The following is a 20,079-nucleotide window of genomic DNA, read 5'->3' as shown; positions in this document are numbered from 1 at the left end:
GCAGCAGAAGCCCCCCCCCCAGCTGCCGCCGTGCTGCACCACGGCCCGCGGCAGGCTGGCAGGAAGTGGAGGCAGCTTCACGCTCGCTGCCTCTCTCCCGCACTCTGTTTATGCTCCCGACAAATGTTTTATTAATACCTCTACCGGCGCAGCTGGGGTTGGGGGGAGGCAGAGGGGGGGGGGGGGGGGGTGGTTTCCCTCGGCTGGAGCACGGCCCCCTCCACACCACACAGACCCCACCCAGCAGCTCGTTAGCTTTATTGGGGCGGGAGGGCCATGCCAAGCGAGCCTCGTGCTAACAAAGCGAAGCCTGCAGGGGCGGGGGGGCAGCACAGGGGGCAGGGGTCCCGCCGGACCCTCGCCCCTCAGGGCTTCTCCAGCTGTGCGTCGGCGGCATTGAGGCTGCCCACGTCCTGGTAGGTGGGCTGCAGTCCCCGCGAGATGTCCTCGTACATGGAGCACTCGTCCAGGTTCAGCCCCTGGGGAGGGGGACGGGGTGGGGGGGTCAGGCTGGCAGGCACCAGCCTCCCCCCCTGCCCCTCCCCAGCAGGCACAAAGTCCCCGGCTCACCTCGTAGAGGTTCTCCTCCTCGTAGGCGTTCTTCTTCATTTGCAGTAGCCGCTCGTTGGCCCACCGTTTCTGTGGCCACCGAGCAGAGCGGCAGAGTTAGCAAGGGCGGGGGCTCCCCTAGACCCCTCCCGCGCCCCCCCAGCCCCCCCCACCTCCCTCCCGGCCCCCCCGTGCGCCCCCTCACCCTGAAGAGGAGGAAGAGGCCAGGCCCCACGGCACAGAGCAGCAGCAGGATGCCCTCGGCTGTGATGATCCGGTTCTTGGTGGACTCCTTGATGTTGAGGAAGGGCACAGCCGTGGGGTCTGCCGTGGGGATGAGAGGGTGGGGGTCAGCCCCAGCCCCCCAACACGTCCGTCCCCCCCCCCCGCACCCCCCCGCACTCACCGCGCACCCGCAGGAAGGTGCCGCAGGACTGCCCGGCGGCCTGGCTGGCCTCCACCCGGCAGTAGTAGAGCCCGCTGTCGTTGTGCGTGAGGTGGAGGAAGGTGAGGGTGGCGCGACCCTCCTCGTGCCGCAGCTGGCGGCCGGCCTGGCTGGCCTCGACCAGGGCGCGGGGCTGGCTGCAGTTGTGGCGGGGGCACACCTGGTACCAGGTCACCCGGGCGTCCCCGGGGGCCTGGAACAGGCACTCCAGGCTGAGGTGGTCCCCCACGGTGGCGGTGCGGGACGTGGGGCCGGCCTCCACCGTCACCGCCCCGGGGGAGCAGCGGGCCGCCACGCTGCTGTTGCTCTCCACGGTCAGGGGGCTGGTGGACAGCCGGGAGGGGGCTGGCGGCGAGGGCACCGTGCACTCGCCCCCCTTGCACGCCGTGGTGGACGCCCGGCAGAGGTACCCTGCGGGCAGCAACAGGGGGTCATCGCGGCCCCCTGAGCCCCTGGCATGGGGCGAGGGTCCCACCCGGCCCCGCCCCAACACCCCCAGCCCGGTTTCGGTTCCTCCACCGGGCGCTGTTGACAGGAAGCGCCAGGGCCAGGCCCGGCTGTTCCGGGGTGTCTCGGGGGACACGCTGGCAAATGGGGGGCCGGGGAGGGCCGCTGCCTTTCGGGGCACCGCACCGACCCCCTTGCTGGCTGGCCACCCTTTGGGGGGTCACCGCTGCCGCGGGGCGCGCAAGCGGCCAGCACGGCTGCCCCCATTCGAGGTGCAAGGCGGGGGCACCCGCAGGCCCCCCCCACCCACGTGCCTGTACCCGGAGACCCCCGTCCCGCCGCGGCCCTGCGCCCCCCCCCGCCTGCCCCTACCTGGGAGGAGGCAGAGGAGGAGGGGGAGCGGGGCACCCCGTTTTGGGGGGGCACCCGCCATGTCTCCGCAGCCACCACTGCTGTCTGCTCCAGGCCCCGCCGCAGGAGATGCGCCCCGGCACCCCGTGCCCGCCCTCCTGGGGGGCCTGCGGTGGGCGGGGCACGCAGCGGGGAGGGCGTCCCCCTGCCCCACCCCAACGTCACCCCACAGCCCGCCCCAGAGACAGGGGTCTGTGGGGGCACCCATGGGACCTGCCTGGGGTTGCAGGGGTCTGAGGGCACGCGAGTTTGGGGTGCGGGGTTTGGGGGGGGGGGGGCGCAGGGGGCTCTGAGGTCTCGGTGGCCCAGGGGGCTCAGGTGTTTGAGGGTCTCGGGGGCCCAGAGTCCTGGGGTCTCGGGGTTCGGGGGTCCCGGGGGGGGGGCGCGGCCCCGGGCGGGGCGCAGGGGCGGTCTCGGCCTCGGCCTCGCTCCTCCCGCAGGAAGCGCCGGGAAGGGGCGGGCGGCGGGACCCGCCCGGCGACAGGACGCGGGTTCCTGCTCCCCCGGTGCGGCCCGACCGGACCCGCTACAGCCCCGACCAGACCCGTACGGTCTGGCCCGGCCCGGCCCGGCCCGGCCCGGTGCGGTGCGGGGAGCGGAGCCCGGCCCGGCCCGGCCCGGTGAGTGCCCCCGCGGAGGCGGAAGCGGCCGCTTCCTGCCGGGCCGCCGCGGCGCCGGGGCGGGGGGGGACGACGACGACGACACAGGCGTGGGGCCGGGGGGAGCGCCTGTGGGGCGGGGGGGCCGCCAGGCCTGAGGGCAGCGTGGAGGGCTGGGGGCGCTTGTGGGGTGTCCCACGGAAGGGGGACACCTGGGGGTGCCTCTGCGGCCGCCCCCCCGCCGTGCCTGTCAGCAGTGGAGATTGGGGGGGTCCCCACGGGGGGGGCCTCACCCCTCGGTTTGGGCTGGGGCACTGCTCTCGCTTTCCCTGGTGGCCTGGCGGTGCCAGGGGTCCCCGAGGAGTTCGGATGGGCCTGTTTCCCCTAGATGACACCCCCACCCTGCCCCACTCCGCCGGGGGAGCCCCCCGCGAAGCAGGGGCACCCGCTGCCACTCGCCGCCAGCCCCCCCGCGGGCTGGGCTGGACAGCAGCCCACGGGGACAGGGCAGCAGCTGGCACCGCTGCCAGCTGGGCCGCAGGGCTGTGGGGCAGGGGTGAGGGGCACGGGGGGCGGTAGGACTGGGGGGGGCTGTGGGGCAGAGCTGAGGGGCGGGGGGGGGGGCAACACCAGGGGGGTCCGTGGGGCAGGAACGGGGGTCCCATTAGTCACGGGGTGAGGGCACGCCATAGGGCAAGGCCCCATCACTGCCGTGGGGTGGTACTGAGGCGCTGTGGGGTAGGGTTGCGTAGAGGCTGTTGCGCAGCCCCACGGCCCTGTGGGGCAGGGGTGCGTGGGGGCTGTCGTGCAGCCCCACGGTGCCGGGGAGGGGGGGCTGGGGGTTGTAGCCGCCGCGCTGCACATCACTTCCTGCAGGAAGCCTCGCTCGCTCCGTAAATAATCTGGGGGCCGCTGCTTTGTTTTACAGCCCGGGGAGACGCCTTTCCGCTGTGGGGCGACGGGGGGGTGCCCCGAAGAGCCCAGACCCCCGCTGCTGCCCCTCCGCTCCTTGGGGGCTGCCCCCCGCACCTTGGGGGCCGCCCCCCTGCTCGGCAGGGCCGGTGGGGGGGGGGGTTGCCACATTTCCTGCCCTGCCAGGATCATTTCGCCAGCTCGGAAACAGGTAGGGGGGAGGGCCGGGGGGGGCGGTTTTGGGGAGGGGGGGGAGTGCTGGATCACCCCCAGAGTGCTCCCGCGCCTCCAGCGGCTGCCCCCCGAAGTGCCGTCCCCCAGCCGGCAGAGGGGCGCACGGTCGGGCATATGCGCGGGGCTCTCAATGGGGCCCTTTGTGCGGCACAGAGCCCCTTTGAAAGCGGGCACCGCCCCCCGGCCCCCCCCCAGGCCTTGGCGCCGGGGGCGGGGAGGACGCCTCCGCCCACCCGCGCCCCCAAACCACCCGCCTGCTGCCGGGGGGGGGGGGGGGCGAGACCCCACAAACTCATCTCAAACGTGACAACCCCCCCCATGACACCCTCCCTCTCTGCAGCTCTGACCCCGTGAGCCACAGGACGAGACCCCCCGTGCCGCCCCGGGGGCAGCATGGAGCCAGAGGAGGCCTTTAACGGGGTGAGCGGTTGCCCCCTGCCCTGGTGCCATTCTCTGGGGGGGACCCAGAGCCCCCCAAGAGGATGTTCTCGCTGGGGGGGCCCCCCTGAATGCCCCCCCCTCGCACCCCACAGTGCCCCTTCTCTCCCCAGAGCCCGGCGGTGGGCGCTCGTGGTGCCGGCAGCTCGGTCGTGGCCATCATCGGCGCTGAGGATGAGGACTTTGAGAACGACATCGAGCCGGTGAGCTGGGGGGTGGGGGGGCACTGCCGGGGCGGGCACCAGGCACCTTGCCGGGGCTGGGGAGTCCCTGGAGCCTGACGGGGCCCCCCCATCACACCCCCAGAACCCTGACGACCAGAACAGCCTGTTCCAGAGCCTGGAGCTGGTCCGGCAGCACCCGGCCTATCTCATGGCCTTCCTGCAGCATGTCGTTCTCCAGTTTGACTCCTGCCCCGTGGTAAGCATGGCCCTGGAGGGGTCAGCACGGCCTGGGGGGGGGGGTCAGCACGGCCCGGGGGGAGTCACCATGGTGGGGGAACGCCCCTGGGGGGGCACCCCTGGGTGAGTGGCTGCACCCCCACCTCCCCTCGAATAACCTCTTGTCTCTGTTCCCCCCTCCCCGCTGGCAGGGGCTGGAGCTGAGGTAAAATACCGGGGGCGGGAAGGTTTGGGGATTTGTGAGGGCACGGGGGGGTCACCCTGCCTTCACCCCTGCCCGTGTCCTCCCCCTCCGCCCCCCAGCTCTGCTACCTGCACGTGGACATGCTGCGCAGGATGAACCCCAAGGAGGGCAAGAAGCAGTTCCTAGAGTTCTGCCACATGTTCCTGGACAAGGCGGGGGTGAGTGCCTCTCACACCCCTGCAGCCCCCCATAGTCCCCCACAGCCCCCCCACCCCACGGGGGCCTCGGCGGGGGGGGCGCCCCCATCCTCACCCCCCTCTCTCGCAGCTGCTGCGGGTGCCTGTCCCCCACCAGGTGCAGTTCGAACTGGGTGAGTGAAACTCCGCTGCTTGTGGGGCTGGGGTCGCGGTTTGGCCTCCTGCTCCCCCCTACAGCTCCCCTCCTTTTGGGGGGGGGCCCCCAGCGCCCCCCGGCACCCGCCGCCCTGGCCCTTCCTCCACCCGCCGCACCCAGCTGGCTGCGGCTGAGGCCGGAAGCCGCCTGGGAAGCCCCAGCCAGGGTGAGCTCATGGGGCTGCGGCTCTGAGGGGGGGCCAGCAGCACGAGGCAGCACTGCCTCCCGGGGGCCGCCAGGGTCCCCCCAAGGAGTCGGGGTGGAGGGTAGCCATCGCTGACGCCCCCCTCCCCGCCAGACCGGACACGTCCCGAGCTGCTGTCAGATGATGTGCAGCGCCGGTACCTGCAGGAGATCCAAGCCTTCCAGGAGCCCGAGATCTCCCGGCAGCTGGAGGACTTCAGGTGGGGGGAGGCCCCGGGAGGGGCGGGGGGCTCGGAGCTTGGGGGGAGCCCTGCCAGCTGACGCCCCTTCCCGCAGGTCCAAGCGGCTGATGGGGATGACGCCAGGGGAGCAGGAGCTGACGGAACTGGAGTCCTACCGCACCCGGGACCACGGCATCCGCGAGGCCAAGGAGAAGCAGCTGGCGGAGGTGCTGCTGGCCCGCCTGGAGGAGATGCAGTGAGTGGGATGCCCCAGGGAACCCCCCCCCCCCCGCCAATGCCGGGTAGCCCCCCCTGAAGCCGCGTCCCGGCTTTTCAACAGTCCCCTCCTTCTGCCACATCTGGCGGCCCTCCCCTGCTGGGCACCGGTCCCAGACTGGAGCCAGCTGCGGCGGGCTGGGGGGGAAGACCCCCCTTTCCTTCCCACCCCCCCCCCCTTTTCCTGGGTATTGCTCCCGATTGCATCAGCCCCGGCACAGTATAAACCCCCCCCGCCCCCCCACCCCAGCCCAGTCCGTCCCAGTCTGTCCCCGCACACACACAAGTCTCCTCACCGGATCATGCTCCAGCGCCCGGCACCGACATACCAACATGGGGCTGGCCTGCCGGTGAGGGGCTGGCGGGGGGGACCCTGGTGCTGCCACGGGCTGGGGGGGGCTGAGGCGCGATTTGGTGGGGGGGGGGTGGGCGGGTTGGGCTCCCTGGACACCTGGTTTCACGCTCTTCTCCTTTCCCCAGCCTCACCATTTCTTCCGACGAGGAGAAAAGGTGAGGGAAGCATTTCAGGGCGCCAGGGCCAGTCAGTTTGGGGTGGGGGGTGTCTTTGGGGGGGCGCTGGAAGTGTGGGGGGCAGCTGTGAGGAGGTGGGGGGCTGCATGGGGGTTGGGGGGCTCCTGAGGGGCCCTGGGGGTGCTCTCTGCCCCCCAGCCCCATGGGGGTCGCAGGCTGTGGGGACATGGGGGGCAATGTTTGTCCCCTGCTGGGGTGGGACCGTGGCCCCCCCAGCCTCTCTCACCCCTGTCCCTTTTCCAGCTCTGCCATCTTTGGAGCGATCGTCACCTACATGAAGTACCTGGGGGTTAAAACCAAACTGGGCGATGGCAAGAAATCCAAATCCAACTTCTTCCGCAAAAAGGTGAGACACCCCCTCCCCACCCAGGGCGGGGAGGGCCCCCCCAGTTCCCTCTGACCCCCCCCCCCCCAATTAATTCCCTCTGGCCCCCCCACCTCCCGCAGATTTCGGGGAGCAAGAAGGCAGACGAGCTGCAGGCGAAGTCACGGAAGGGCTTCAGCCTGCCGGGGGCGGCCCTCTGGGGCCGTGATGCCCACAGTAAGTGGGGGGCCGTGGGGGGGGCTCCCTTCCCACCTTCTTCATGCCCCCCTACCCCATTTCTCCCCACAGCCACATGCCAGAGGCCCCCACTGCGAGCCTGGGGGGAGATGCCGGGGGGCACAGCCCGGCCCCCCCCCCTCGCCCCGCCGCCTTAGCTCCCCCCTCCCCGTTTTTTCTCTTGCAGATGCCGATTTCAGGCAAAGCAAAGTCCCTGAGAGCGAAGGTACCCCCTCCCGCCCCCCCGCATGGGACCCCCGACCCCAAGGGGCTCAGCCCCTCACCCCATTAACACCCACCCCCCCAGGGGGGCCGAGAGCAGCCCCCCATTATATGCTAACGCTTGCCCTGCATGCTGACACCCCATCTCCCACCACCTGGGTCCTCGGGGGGGCAGGGGGGGCTGGATTTGGGGGGGCAGGGCTCGGAGGAGATATTGGGGGGGAGCTGAGGGGATTTTACTGACCTCTACCCTGGCACCCCCCAGCTGAAAAAGTGCTGCACCCCGAGAGGAAGGGCCCAAAGGCCAGCGAGAGGATGGATGGGGGGGCTGCGCGGCCCAGAGCGGGGGCGGCTGGGACCCCCGACCCCCCCAGCGTGGCCGTCACCATCAACCCCCCGCCAGGGGAGGGTGCCGAGGGCGATCCAGGTGAGGGGGGTCCACGGGCTTGGGATGGGGGGGGGGGCCTCAGCATTCCCCTGGCTCATACACCCCTCCCACCCCATAGGCTTGGACCCCCCGGGCTCCTCAGAGCTGGGAGACCCCACCCCCGCGAGGCCTCTGCCCCACGGAGCCCCCCGCCGGCGAGCAGCACCCCACGGAAGAGGGGGCCGAGAATGAGAGGTGAGACGCCCCCCTCTCTGCTGAGGGGGCACCTTGTCCCCCCCATCCCCAGTTCAGTGAGCAACCCCCCAAATCAGCGCACACACCCCCCCAGGCTGAAGGCTGTGGGGAGAAGGGGGGTGCGGGGGCCCTCTCCTGTCCCCGCCCCCCAGCTTGGCTGCTGCCCCCCCCACCCCCTAACCCGCTCTCTCTCCCCAGAAGACGGATCAGGTTGGTGACCCCGGCCCCCCCTTGCATGCCTGGGGGGCGCGACGGTGCCGGGGGACGGTCACTTTAGAGCCGCCCGCTGACTCAGCTAAGTACCCGGGGCCCCCCCAGCCCCATGGCCCGGCCCAAGCGCCGGTGGGGGGGGCGCCCCCCGGCCCCCTCCCTCCCCCCAGGCCTCCCGGGCTGATGCATGGCTCCACACCCCCCAAATCGGACGCATGCCCCCCCCCCCAGGAGATCTCACGCCGTTTCTCTCCCCCCCCACCCCGTCTGTGCATGCCCGCTCCCCCTGCATGCTCCCCCGGGTGCCGCTCCCCCCGTGCTCTCTGTGCTGCCTGTCCCCGTCCCCTCCGTCCGTCGTCGTCCGTCCGTCCGTCCCGCTGGGGACGCGTGTCCGCGTGTCCGCGTCCGCCCCCTTGGCTTCCCGCCTGCCGCGGGGCGCCCCCCTCCCCTCGCCCCCCCCCGCCCCGCCGCGCCCCGCAGGCTGCCGGGGAAGCTGGGGCGCTCGGAGAGCCTGCGCGTGTACGAGCGGAAGCGTTCCCAGCGCGGCTCGGCCAAGGGCAAGCAGCCGCGCTCCCGCAGCGACGTCGACCTGCAGGCGGCCGCCCACGCCACCCACCCGGAGGAGGGGCCCGCGCCCCAGCCTGGCCGCCGCCGACCCACGTAGGTGGCGGGCGCCCGGCAGCCCCCCCCCCCCCCCCAACAGTGGGGTTTGGGGTGGAGGGGGCGCCCCAGGATCACTGCCCGGCCCCCACCCGTGGGGTTTGGGGTGGGAGGGTGGGTGCCCCGGGATCACCACCCTCCCGCTCCGGCGCTGAAGCCTCCCCCCTTCCCTCTCTCCCCGCAGCCTGGAGCCGGGGGGGCCGGGGGGGGGCGAGCCCCCGCAGTCCTTTCTGCCTCCCCAGTCTGAGGAGACTGAGCCGCGCGTTGCGGAGCTGGAGCTGGAGCCGCCGCCCTGGCGGCAGCTCGCCGCCCCCGACGCCCTCCTCAGGCTGAAGAAGAGCGAAGTCAAGCGGCAAGAAGTCATCAATGGTGAGCTCCCTCCTGCCCCGCATGGACCACCCCCCCTGCCCCGGGACCCCCGCCCGCCAGGCTGACCCCCCCACCACCCTCCAGAGCTGTTCCTGACGGAGCACGCCCACGTGCGCATGCTGCGCGTCCTGCTGGAGGTCTTCTACCAGCCCATGCTGCGGGAGGCCTTCTTTGACGAGCAGGAGCTCTCCAACATCTTCCCCAGCCTGGAGGACCTGGTGGAGGTGCACAGTGAGTCGGGGGGCCCGGGGGGGGTGGTGGCGGCCTGGGGGGGGTGGGGGGGGGCCAACAGGGGCCGACCTCCGCCCTGCCCCAGCTCTCTTCCTCGACAGCCTGAAGAAGCTGCGGGAGGAGAGCGGCTACGTCATCTCGGAGATCGGGGACGTCCTGCTGGCGCGGGTGAGGGGCACGCGCGCGTGCAAGGCGCTGGAATGGGAGGAGCTGGTGTGAGTGGGTTTGGGCGAGCCTGCGGGGCTGGTGTGAGCATGTGGGGTCCACAGGAGCACACAGGGTTCACAGCAGTGAGTGAGGCCGGTGGGAGTGAACTCACGTGAGCGTGGTGGGATGACGTGAATGAACTCACACGAGCATGCAGGGCACGTGTGAGCGGGTTCACGTGAGCGTGCAGATACACATGAGCGTGCGGGATTCACGTGAGCACACAGGGCTGAGCCTAGCTTGCAGAGTAAGCGTGTGGGTCATGTGCAAGTGTGCAGGCTAAGCGTGTGGAGCTGGTGCAAGCACGCATGGTAAGCGTGCGGGGTGAGCGTGCAGGGCTTACGCACACACCCCCCCCCCCCCAGTTCGAGGGCACGGAGGGCAGCTGGTTCCAGAAGATATCGGCGCGCTTCTGCAGCCGCCAGTCCTTCGCCCTGGAGCAGCTCAAGGCCAAGCAGCGCAAGGACACCCGCTTCAGCCAGTTCATACAGGTACTCTGCCCGCCTCCCACGCTCCAGGACCCCCCCCGGGGGGGGGGGGTGTCTCTGAACCCCCCGATACCCCCCTGTGCCCCCCCCCCACGCCCCCCAGCGCTGTCTCGTCCCCCAGGAGGCGGAGAGCCAGCCCCGCTGCCGCCGGCTGCAGCTGAAGGACATCATCCCCACTGAAATGCAGCGCCTCACCAAGTACCCGCTGCTGCTGCACAACATCACCAAGTGCACCGGTGAGAGGGGTGGGAGGGCCGGGGGGGCCACGCCACACCCCTAAACCCCCTCAACACCCCCCCCCCACCTGTCCATCTGTCCATCCATTTATATGTTTGTCCCCCGCAGAGGCCGCGGGGTGAGCGGGCCAAGGTGGAGCAGGCGGCTGAGTGCTGCCGCCAGATCCTGAACCACGTCAACCAGGAGGTGCGGGACATGGAGAACCTCATGGTAAGTGCCCCCCCCCCCCCCCCCCGTGTGTCCCCCACCCCGTGTTGTCCCCGCATCCCGCCCGCCCCTCTCCCCCTCCCCTCACTCCCCCCTTCCCCTTGGCAGAAGCTGAAGGACTACCAGCGGCGCCTGGACCTCTCCAACCTGAAGCAGAGTATGGACCCGCTGCTGAGTGAGTTCAAGGTGAGGTGAGGGGGGCTGCTGCGGGAGTCGGGGGGGGGCCACTCCCCCCAACTCCCTCCTGACCTCCCCCCCCCCGCCCCCAACTCCCCGCTGTCCCCAGAACACAGACATCACCAAGAGGAACCTGGTGCACGAGGGGCCGCTGACCTGGCGTGTCACCCGGGACAAGGCCGTGGGTGAGTGAGGGTGGTCGTGGGGGGGGGACAGGGATGTAGCGGGGCGCCCCGCTCTCCCGCTGACCCCTCCCCTCCCGGGGTTTTGGGGTCCCCCCCAGACGTACATGTGCTGCTGCTGGACGACCTGCTGGTGTTGCTGCAGCGGCAGGAGGAGCGGCTGGTGCTGCGCTGCCACAGCCGCACCATCACGCCCACGCCCGATGGCAAGCAGATGCTGAGCCCCATCATCAAGCTCAGCTCCGCCATGACCCGTGAGGTCGCCACAGGTGGGGGGCAGGGGGGCTTTTTTGGGGGGTGTGGGGCTTTTTTTGGAGTACAGGGTGTCTTTTTGGGGAAGAGGGGCACAGGTGAGCGCTCGCTGGAGTACCAGGAACTGGTCAGGAGTCGCCAGCGGTGCTTGTGGGGCACATGTGTGGGGCAGAGCGGAGTGGGGGGTGCTGGGGTCACCCCGAAATGCCCCCCTTCTGACAGCCCCCTTTGCTGCCCCCCAGACCATAAGGCCTTTTACGTCATCATCAGCTGGGAGAACGGGGCCCAGATCTACGAGCTGGTGGCACAGACGGTCTCGGAGAGGAAGAAGTGAGTGGGGGGGCGTGGGGTTTCGGGGGGAGGGGGCACAGGGCTCGGGGGGGGTGGGGCGCAGGGTTCGGGGGGTGCTCACCCCACATCTCACCCCCTACATCTCTCCCCCAGCTGGTGCGCCATGATCAGCGAGACGGCCGGCTCCCTCAAGCTGCCGGGGTCCCACCGCGCAAAGACATCGCGGGTGGGGCAGAGCCCCCACAGCCCCATCTAGTGAGCAGGGGGTGGTTTTGGGGGGGCGGAGGGTGGTTTTGGGGTGCGGGGGGGGGTGTTGAGCTCTTTGCTGAGCCTCCTCTCCCCCCCCCCCCCCCCAGCGGTTACCGGGAGCCACTGCTGAGCAGCTCAGAGAACGGGGGGTCCCTGAAGGAGCAGCTGCCCCTGGACGGTGAGCGGGGGTCCAGGGGGCGCAGCGCCGCCAGCCCCCACCGGGGGGCGGCCGCGCCCCACGCGCGGCTCTGCTGGGTGGAGGGACAGCGGGGGTCTGACGGGCCGTGCCCCCACCCCAGAGCGCGAGAAGGACGGGGCGGTGGAGGGCACCGAGTTCGAGGGGAGCCCTGAGAAGAGGGAGGCCGAGCGGGCGCTGGCGGAGCTGCTGGCCCTGCGGAGACCCCCCCGGCCGGGCGGCGAGGGGGGCCTGGCCGCCGCCGCGCTGGGCAGAGGTGAGACGGACGCGTGGCCCCCGCCGGACCCCCTGCCCCCCACCCCAGACCCCCACCCTGCTGCTCTGCCCCCAGACACCAAACCCAGACCCCCATCCCCAGACCCCCACCGTGCTGCTCTGCCCCCAAACCGAGACCCTCTCCCCACACCCACACCCTGCTGCTCTGCCCCCAGACCCCCACCCCAGACCCCCACCCTGCTGCTCTGTACCCAGACCCCAATGTCTGTGGCCACCCTCTCCCCACGGCACTCTCTCACCCTGCCTTCGGCCCCACAGTGTTGGCACTGAAGCAGCTGCTGCCAGGGCTGACGCCGGCGGTGGGGGACGGTGATGGGGCTGCCTCACCCCCTGAGGATGCCTGGGGGGGCCTCGGCCCGGCCCCCCCCGAGGAAGAGCGGCGGGACGCAGGCGACGGGGCTGAGAGCGAGGGCGAGGGCCGTGGGCAGCGCCCCGAGGGGGGGGCTGCAGGTACGGGTAGGGGGGAATGGGGTTTGGGGGGGGCACGGCGGGACTTCAGGCTGTAACCACCCCCTCTCTCCCCCTCACAGGGGGCACCCCCAACGGCCCCCGCTCGCCACAGTGGGGGTCCCGGCTGCCTGAGGCGGGGGGGCCTGGGGCTCCCCTGGCACTCCCCCCCCAGCAGGCAGCCTGGCTGGGGGACGAGCTGCAGGGCCTGGAGGAGTCGCTGCAGAGGCTGAAGGTGAGGGGCGGCTGGGGGAGTCGGGGTCTAGGCCCCCCCTAATGGGGTGTGGGTCTGGGCTCCCCCCCCAGTGGGGTGTGGGTCTGGCCCCCCACCTAATGGGGTGTGGGTCTGCTGGGCCCCCAGGAAATCGAGGAGCATTACTGGCAGCTCCAGGAGTTCCTGGCCAAGCGCGGCTCCACTGGCTGCCTCTTCACATGAGGACAGGTAAGGGGGTGCCATGGGGCTGGGGGTGCTGTGGCGCGGGCTGCATCGCAGCAGTGGGGGGGAGAAGGGGGCCGCCTTGTGCCGTGGGGCGCGCAGTGAGTCACATCCCGGGCTCGCTGACCCATTTCTGCCTCTTTCCCCCACCAGGCCCCCCGCGGCGGATTCGGGGCCCCCCTCACCCCATGCCGTGGGGCAGCAGCTCGGGGCCGCGCTGCCGTATCCCGACTCGTATGTAGCCCCGCGCCGCGCCGCCGGGGGCACCCTGCCTTCCCTGGTACCGGTCTGGGGGGGCCCTGTGCCTCCCCCACCCCCAAGCTGTTTCTTTTGTTTTTATACATTTGCTGGGATTTTATATAAATATATATATATATGGGACTGCAGCGGGGTGGGGGCACCGGGGGAGCCCCCCCGAGCCGTGGGGGGGCTGGTTGGGTTTTTTTAACCTTTGTACAGAAAACAGGGGGGCCCTGAGGCGGCCCCCCACTGCTGCCACAGGGACCCTAGACCCCCCCCACTGCTGTGAGCAGGCGCTGGGCTGGGGGGTCCCCCCCCAGAGCCCAGGAGGGGGTTTGGGGTGTGTGGGGCGGAAAACCAAAGAATCTGGGAAACTGCCAAATAAACTGTTGTTGCTTCTGCCCCACTTGGTCCTTTTTGAGGGGGGGGCACAGCGGGGCCCCCCCAGTCACCTGGGTCCCCCCATGCCCCCCCAGAGGCGGAGGCGAGGCCGAGCGAGGTGACTTTATTGCTTGAGCAGCCGCCGGGGGGGCGGCGGGGGGGCCGCCTCGTACACACGCTGGGGGCTGTATTTACAGGGGGGGGACGCGGGGGGGCAGGGGGCTCGTTCCTCCATCACAACGACGCACAAGCGGGGGCACGGGGGGGGGGCACAGACGATATTGCACTTCCAGTGGCGGGCGGGGAGGGGGGGGGCGACGTCTCCTGCGCCTGGGGCTGGGGGGGTGGGATTAAAAAAGGGGGGGCCGCGGCCCCCCCCCCCCCCCCCCCCCCGAACAGCGTGGACGCCTGGGTCCACGCTCGAGGGGCGTGGGGGGGCCGGACTTCCCCCCCCTCCCCCCGGCTCTGTCCCCTATGGGGTGGGGGTTAGGGCCCCCCCGGGCCCTGTCCCCCCATGGGGTGCAGGGGGTCAGGGCCTGGATGCTGGGGACCCCCCCCTCCCCGGATCCTGGGGGTTCTAGAGCCGGACAGTGGGGTCGTCCCCCCCCCATCTTGGGGGGGGTCAGGCTCTGTCTGCCAGGCCCCCCCCCCCGGATCCTGGGGGGTCCGGCCGGCGGTGTGTGTGTGTGTCCCCCACCATCCTGGGAGGGTCAGGGCCCGGACGACGGGGTCCCCCGCTTTCCACGGGGGCCGCATCGGTGGGCGCTCAGCTGCGCGCCGGACCCTTGCCGCGGCCGGCGGGGGGCGGCGGCGGCGGGGGGGGGCTGCCGGCCTCGTCCCCCGAGCTGCCGCCGCCGCCGCCGTCCGTCACCTCCAGCTCCGAGTCCGAACCCGGCTCCAGCGGCCGCCCCGGCCCCGGCAGCGGCGGCGGGGCGGCCGCGGCGGCGGCGGCGGGCGGCGGCGGCGGCGGCGGCGGCGGCAGCGGCGGGTAGAAGGGCGGCGGGTAGAGGGCGGCGGGCAGCTTGGAGGCCGGCAGCGGCAGCGCCCCGGGCACGTAGGGACCCCAGCCCCAGGGGTACTCGGGCACCGGCGGCCGCCCGTACGCCCCCAGCAGCGCCGGCGCCTTGGAGTAGCCGGAGAGACCTGTGGGGCGGGGGGGTGTGTCAGCGTTGGGCGGGGGGGGCACCGGGCCCCTCTCCCGGCCCCCCCGGTGCTGAGCCGCGGCGGGGCTGGGGTCCCCGCCACCTTCCCGGGCCAGTACCGGGGTCCCCGCTGCCACCCCCCCCGTCCCCATCCTGCCCCTGGCTCACCGGAGCCCAGGAAGGGCATGGCCGCCTCCAGTCGAAGCTTCTCGGCCTCGGGCTGCCGCTCGAAGAGGGGGGGCCGGCCGGGGGGGTCGGCGGGGCGCGGGCCGCAGAAGAGCGACTGCAGCGTCTGCGGAGGCGGGGGGGCGGGGGGGTGAGCAGGGGCGAGGGGGGCTCCGGGCGGAGACCCCCACCACCTCCTTGCGCCTTCCCCCCGCGCCTCGTACCTCGGGGGTGAGCGGGGCGCAGTCGGGGCCGTGCCCCCCCCCGGGGAAGGGCCCGGGGGCCAGCAGCAGCGGGGCCCCACCGGCCACGTCCAGCAGCGGGTAGTTGACCAGCACCACCTTGCTGAAGTTGAACTTGTAGGTGAAGCGCTTGCCCTTGGTCTTGTGCAGGATCCGCTTGTTGTAGTAGTACCTGGCAGGGGATGTGGGGGTGGGGGCGCGCCGGGGGGGTCCCCGGTGACCCCCAGGACGGCCAGCATACCCACTATCCCCAGTGCTCCCCCCCCCCCCGGTATCCTCCAACATCCCCAGTGCACCCTAGTACTCCCCACTACCCCCTAGTGCCCTCCAGGACACGCAGCATACCCACCACCCCCAGTGCCCCCCGCTATCCCCCGTACCCCCCAGCACCTCCTGTACCCCCAGCATCCCCAGTGGCCCCAGTGCCCCCGGCATCCCCAGTGCCGCCCAGCATCTCCAGTGCCCCCCAGCACCTCCTATGCCCCCGGCATCCCCCAGCTCTGCTGCCACTAGCCCCTGGCACCCGCCGCCTTTGTCACCAGCAACAAGTTGCCCCATGGGCATGGACGGGGCTCCCGGGGGGGGGGGGTTGGGGGTCCCCGGGGTGGGGGGGGGGGCGGCTCACCTGAGGGCCCGGCTGAGCTTGTCGTAGTTCATGTGGGGCTTGCACTTGCGGACCCCCCAGAGCCGGGCCACCTCGTCAGGGTCCTTGATGACGAACTCGCCGTAGTCGCCCTGCCAAGCGATCACCTCCCGGTACTCCTCCTTCCGCAGCAGCTCCAGGATGAAGTGCCAGAGTTGGATCTGCCGCGAGCCCGGGCTCGACTCCGGTTTGTACGCCCAGTCCGGGAAGGCGAAGCCTGCCGTAGCGGGGGGTGACGGACCATGGGTGGGTGACGGACCGTGGGTGGGGGGGCTGTGTGACGGGGGACGGTAGATGGTGACCCAAGGAGCCGGGAGAGGGGCCTGAGGGTTTTGGGGAACAGCGGGGTGCCCAGGACAATGTCCCCGTGGGCCGCAGGTGGCAGCGGGGTTCCCCAGGTGAGGGGGGGGTGCCCGGGACGATGTCCCTGCGGGTCCTGGGTGACATCAAGGTGCCCGGGACGTCGTCCCCGTGAGCCCCGGTGACAGCAGGGTTCCCTGGCCGAGGTCCACGCGTGTCCCCACCAGCCACACTGCAAGTGGGGGGCCGCGCTGTGTACGGGGAAGGGGGAGCCGGTACTAGTGGTGGTGGGGGGGAGACAGGGGCACAGCGGGGTCCCCAACGGCGTCCATGCCCCCCCTTCCACGTGTCCACGGCACCGCAGTGTACCTGGGGTCCAGAGGGCTGGCACCGGGGAGGTGAGGAGCAGGTCGGAGACACAGCTGCAGTCCATGGCGCGGGTCACACCTGCGGGGGGGGGGGGGGCGACAGGAGGGTTTGGGGGTGCAGCCTTGCTGGGGGAGGCATGGGGGGGAGCAGGAAGGGAGAGGGATGTGGGGACGGGGGGATTTGGGGGTGTGGGGATGGGGTGCAGGGAGGATTTGGGGGCACAGGGAGGATTTGGGGGTGCAGGGGCGGGGTGCAGGGGAGGATTTAGGGGTGGGGGGGATTTGGGGGTGCAGGGAGGACTTGGGGGTGCAGGGATGGGGCGCAGGGCAGGATTTAGGGCCTGGGGAGGATCCCCGCCCCCCCCCGCCCCCCCTAGCCCCCCCTTCCCCCCCCCCCCCCAGCCCCCCCCGTGCCCCCCCGGCAGCGGCTCGTTTCCTTGTTAGTTTTGATTCGGGTTTCGGTGCTTTCAACTCGGCGGCGGCTCCCGAAGCCGGCACTAACGAGCAGCGCTGGGAATTGCGGCCCGCGGCCACCCGCCCGCTGCCGGCACCTACGCCCGCACGCGGCCTTCGCACACGCATCCCCCCCGCTATACACACAGCCCCCGTACTCACAGCCCTTATACGCACATCCATGAAACACGCAATCCCCTATGCACACATATCCCACCCGCCCGCTGCCAGCACCTACGCCCACACTCAGCCCTCGCACAACGCAAACCCCCCCCAGCCCCTCTACACGCCGCCCTTATATACGCATCCTTTTTACACACATCCTTTATACACACATCCCTTATATGCCCATCCCCATACACACAAGCCCCTATACACATGTATACACCACCCTTCTTACACTTGTGTACATGCCCCTTACACACCCCCCCGTCATACTTCCACCACCCGCTTGCCTTCCCCTACACATGTGTACGTGTCCCTTATACATAGGCACTTGTAGACCTCCCTGGCACACACACCCCTCCCTCACACACTTGTACACCTCCGTTACACATAGACACGCCACTTCACACACGTACGTCCCTTACACACACTTCCTTTATACACACCTCCCTCCTACACATACACCTCTCCCTTGTACACATACACCCCCTTATACACACTCCCCATGCCCAGATGCGCGCACACACCCCCTACACCCTCTCCTTACACACAAACCCTGACACACACAGCACACGCACCGAGCCACACGGACAGCCCTGAGACACACACCGAGGCATGCCACGTACATCCCTATACACACGATACGCACCTTAGGCACACACCTTATATGCTCCACGGACATCCCTTGCATGTACAGTCACACGCACCCCTTGTCCCTGCAGACGTGTCCCCTATACGCACACCGCATACGCACTGTGCACACACCCTATACACACACCGACAACCCCCCCCCGTACACAGCCCCTGCGCAGAGGGGCAGCGCGCCGTGCGCACACCCCGACACGTGCACCCCCTATATGCTCAGATCCTTTATGTACACCCCTATATGCTTAGCCCCTGCACGTACACCCCCTATACCCTTAGATCCTTCACATACACCCTTATATGCTCAATCCCTGCGCATACATCCCCCATACAGTTAGAGCCTTCACGGACGCCCCTGTATGCTCAGCCCCTGCACGTATACCCCTATACACTCAGTCCCCGCACATACATCCCTATACGCTCACCCCGCTTCACGTACACCCTTATACATTCAGATCCTTCACGTACACCCCTATATGATCAATCCGTGCACGTACACCTCTATACCCTCACTCCCCGCACATACATCCCCTATACCCTCAGATCCTTTACGTACACCCCTATACATTCAGATCCTTCACGTACACCCCCTATATGCTCACTCCCTGCACATACATCCCCTACGCATTCAGGTCCTTCACGGACACCCCTATACGCTCAGATCCCAAGTGCCACACACGCCCCACACTCCCCCCATACAAAAGTGCCCACGCATGGGCCGCACGGGGATGGCGGGGGGGGCTGATTTACCCTGCCCCCCCCCGCCCCTCCCCGCCCCCCCCTTTCCCACGGCCCAGCCCCCCCCCCCCCCGTCCCTGCATTATTCATGGCCCCAATTAGCGCCCGGCCGCCGGCCCGCCTGGGCTCGTTGTTTCATGACCCGCGGCGATGGAGCGCGGCCCGGCCCCCCCCGGCCCCCCCCCGGCCCCCCCCAGCCCGGCCCGGCCCGGCCCGGATCGATGCGGGGATCAATGGGGCCGCTTTGATCCGCCGGCCCCGGCAGGATAACGAGGGGCCGCCCCCGGCCGGGGGGGGGGTGAGAAGGGATGGGGGGGGCGGGAGAGGCGGGGGGGGGGGAGAAGCGGGGGCGGGACGACCCCCCGCCGCCTATGCCAGCGTGCCCGGTGTGCCCCGGCGGGGGCAAGGGGGTCCCCCACGAGTGTGCAGAGTCCTGGAACGCCGGGCACGGGTGTGCAAGGCCGTGCAAAGCTGGGCACGCGTGTGCAGAGTCCTGCAATGCCGGGCACGGGTGTGTAATGCCGTGCGATGCTGAGCATGCCGGAGCTGCACCGTGCATGGGTGTGCAAAGATAGACACGTGTGTGCACGCCTGTGAGCACGGGGTCAATTTTGGCTCCAAGCCGCGAGGGGAGCTGGCACCCCGATGGGGGTGTGGGTGCCCCTGTAGCACCCGTATAGAACTACGCAGCCCCGCTGTATAGAGCTATGCAGCCCCGGTATGTATAGATACACGTCCCCACCATATAGATGTATACAGCCCCACCACGCAGCAGTACACAGCCCCGCTATACACAGATACACAGTCCCACTATACGGCCGTGTACAGCCCCGCTACATGCAGATATACAGCCCCACCGTATAGCGGTATACGGCCCCACCAGGCGAGCCCGCACGGCTGGAGCTCTGCAGGGACGCGGTGACACCGGCACCAGCACGAGGGGTCCGTACGGCGTGTCTATAGGGGAATGCAGCAGTATATACTGAACAGGACGAGCAGCCTGCATGTGCCGTGTGTTATCACACGCTCTGTAAATATAGATACCAGTATAGAAACAGCATCAGCCTATAGAGGAAGCTTGCCTATATAATATATTTTTAAGGGGACGATGAAAGTAAATGCCCACAGCAGCTATACATCCCTCTATAGAGGACACCGACTCTCTGTAGTGCCTCTGCCTGTGCTCTGAATAAACAGCATAAATAGAGATATCGCTATAGGAGTCGTACCCTACAGCTATTTGCAGAGGGATAACATCCCGCGGGCAGCACAAGCACCGTGCCTATATGTGCCGTGCAAACACACCGAGGTGAGAGAGCGTAGCCGGTACCACATGTCCCCGTATAGCCATAGTATTTATATAATGCATCTATAGGTATTTCTGCAGAAACAACAGCCGAGAGCCAGATCTGTGCAGGAAACGTGTCCCCTATATAATTCAGCTATAGCCAGCTGCGGGAGCAGAGCAGCCGCTGTACATTGGGTCTGTATGAGATGCGTCCATATAGACAGCTTAAGTGTAGCCGTTGATATAAACCCCCAGTCCTATAGGGATGGCTACAGAGGAATATCCCATCCCCTATATATGTACGTGCAGGCTGTTACGGCACTGGCATCGATGCAGGAGCCCCTGTCTCTACATTTTCCCGCAAAGGCAGCGTACGCGCTGTATAGGTGTCTCTATACTGTGGCCGCCGGGATGCACCTACATCGAGGGCTGCTGCTACAGCTCGGTTGCAGCATCCTACGGCCGGCGGCAGGGACACATCCCTGCGGACCCTATGGAGCTGACAGGGACAGGAGTGTGTCCGTATGGACCGGGAATAGGGGACGGTGACGGTGATAGGAGTGTGTCCATACATACCGTGCACAGGGGAACGTGACAGTGACAGCCGCATGTCCATACAGACCG

General features: G+C 69.5%; 3 protein-coding genes across 3 annotated transcripts; 1 reads left to right on the top strand and 2 right to left on the bottom strand.

Annotated features, from left to right (window-relative positions):
- Positions 1-53: 53 nt before the first annotated feature.
- Positions 54-2,199, bottom strand: CD79A (CD79a molecule). Its single transcript, XM_052779520.1, has 5 exons — positions 1,814-2,199; positions 956-1,405; positions 755-873; positions 571-639; positions 54-479 (listed from the first exon to the last, which is right to left on the bottom strand). The coding sequence occupies exons 1-5, from the start codon at positions 2,058-2,060 to the stop codon at positions 366-368; spliced, it is 999 nt and encodes a 332-aa protein (XP_052635480.1). The 5' UTR covers positions 2,061-2,199; the 3' UTR covers positions 54-365.
- Positions 2,200-2,329: 130 nt separating this feature from the next.
- ARHGEF1 (Rho guanine nucleotide exchange factor 1) lies at positions 2,330-13,326 on the top strand. The gene is given in 35 exon segments (XM_052779521.1): positions 2,330-2,472; positions 3,380-3,574; positions 3,938-4,017; positions 4,149-4,238; positions 4,342-4,455; positions 4,740-4,838; positions 4,948-4,990; positions 5,312-5,417; positions 5,494-5,634; positions 6,135-6,164; positions 6,429-6,531; positions 6,633-6,726; positions 6,914-6,952; positions 7,214-7,375; positions 7,455-7,510; positions 7,512-7,570; positions 7,769-7,780; positions 8,261-8,440; positions 8,625-8,809; positions 8,894-9,040; positions 9,126-9,208; positions 9,613-9,738; positions 9,857-9,988; positions 10,096-10,182; positions 10,288-10,365; positions 10,466-10,541; positions 10,640-10,807; positions 11,033-11,120; positions 11,235-11,336; positions 11,438-11,508; positions 11,630-11,782; positions 12,061-12,258; positions 12,333-12,484; positions 12,611-12,691; positions 12,839-13,326. Coding segments are annotated over 32 exon segments (3,276 nt in total). The 5' UTR covers positions 2,330-2,472; positions 3,380-3,574; positions 3,938-3,990; the 3' UTR covers positions 12,686-12,691; positions 12,839-13,326.
- Positions 13,327-13,959: 633 nt separating this feature from the next.
- Positions 13,960-16,275, bottom strand: ERFL (ETS repressor factor like). The gene is made up of 5 exons (XM_052779505.1): positions 16,168-16,275; positions 15,481-15,715; positions 14,838-15,027; positions 14,617-14,740; positions 13,960-14,449 (listed from the first exon to the last, which is right to left on the bottom strand). Exons 1-5 carry the CDS (start codon positions 16,229-16,231, stop codon positions 14,073-14,075), a joined length of 990 nt encoding a protein of 329 aa, XP_052635465.1. The 5' UTR covers positions 16,232-16,275; the 3' UTR covers positions 13,960-14,072.
- Between the last annotated feature and the right edge of the window lie 3,804 nt (positions 16,276-20,079).

Source organism: Harpia harpyja, unplaced genomic scaffold (assembly GCF_026419915.1).
Source record: "Harpia harpyja isolate bHarHar1 unplaced genomic scaffold, bHarHar1 primary haplotype URTXT_28telo, whole genome shotgun sequence".
NCBI lineage: Eukaryota > Metazoa > Chordata > Aves > Accipitriformes > Accipitridae > Harpia > Harpia harpyja.
Note: the sequence above shows the minus strand (reverse complement) of the source record. Positions and strands in the feature narration are given on the sequence as shown.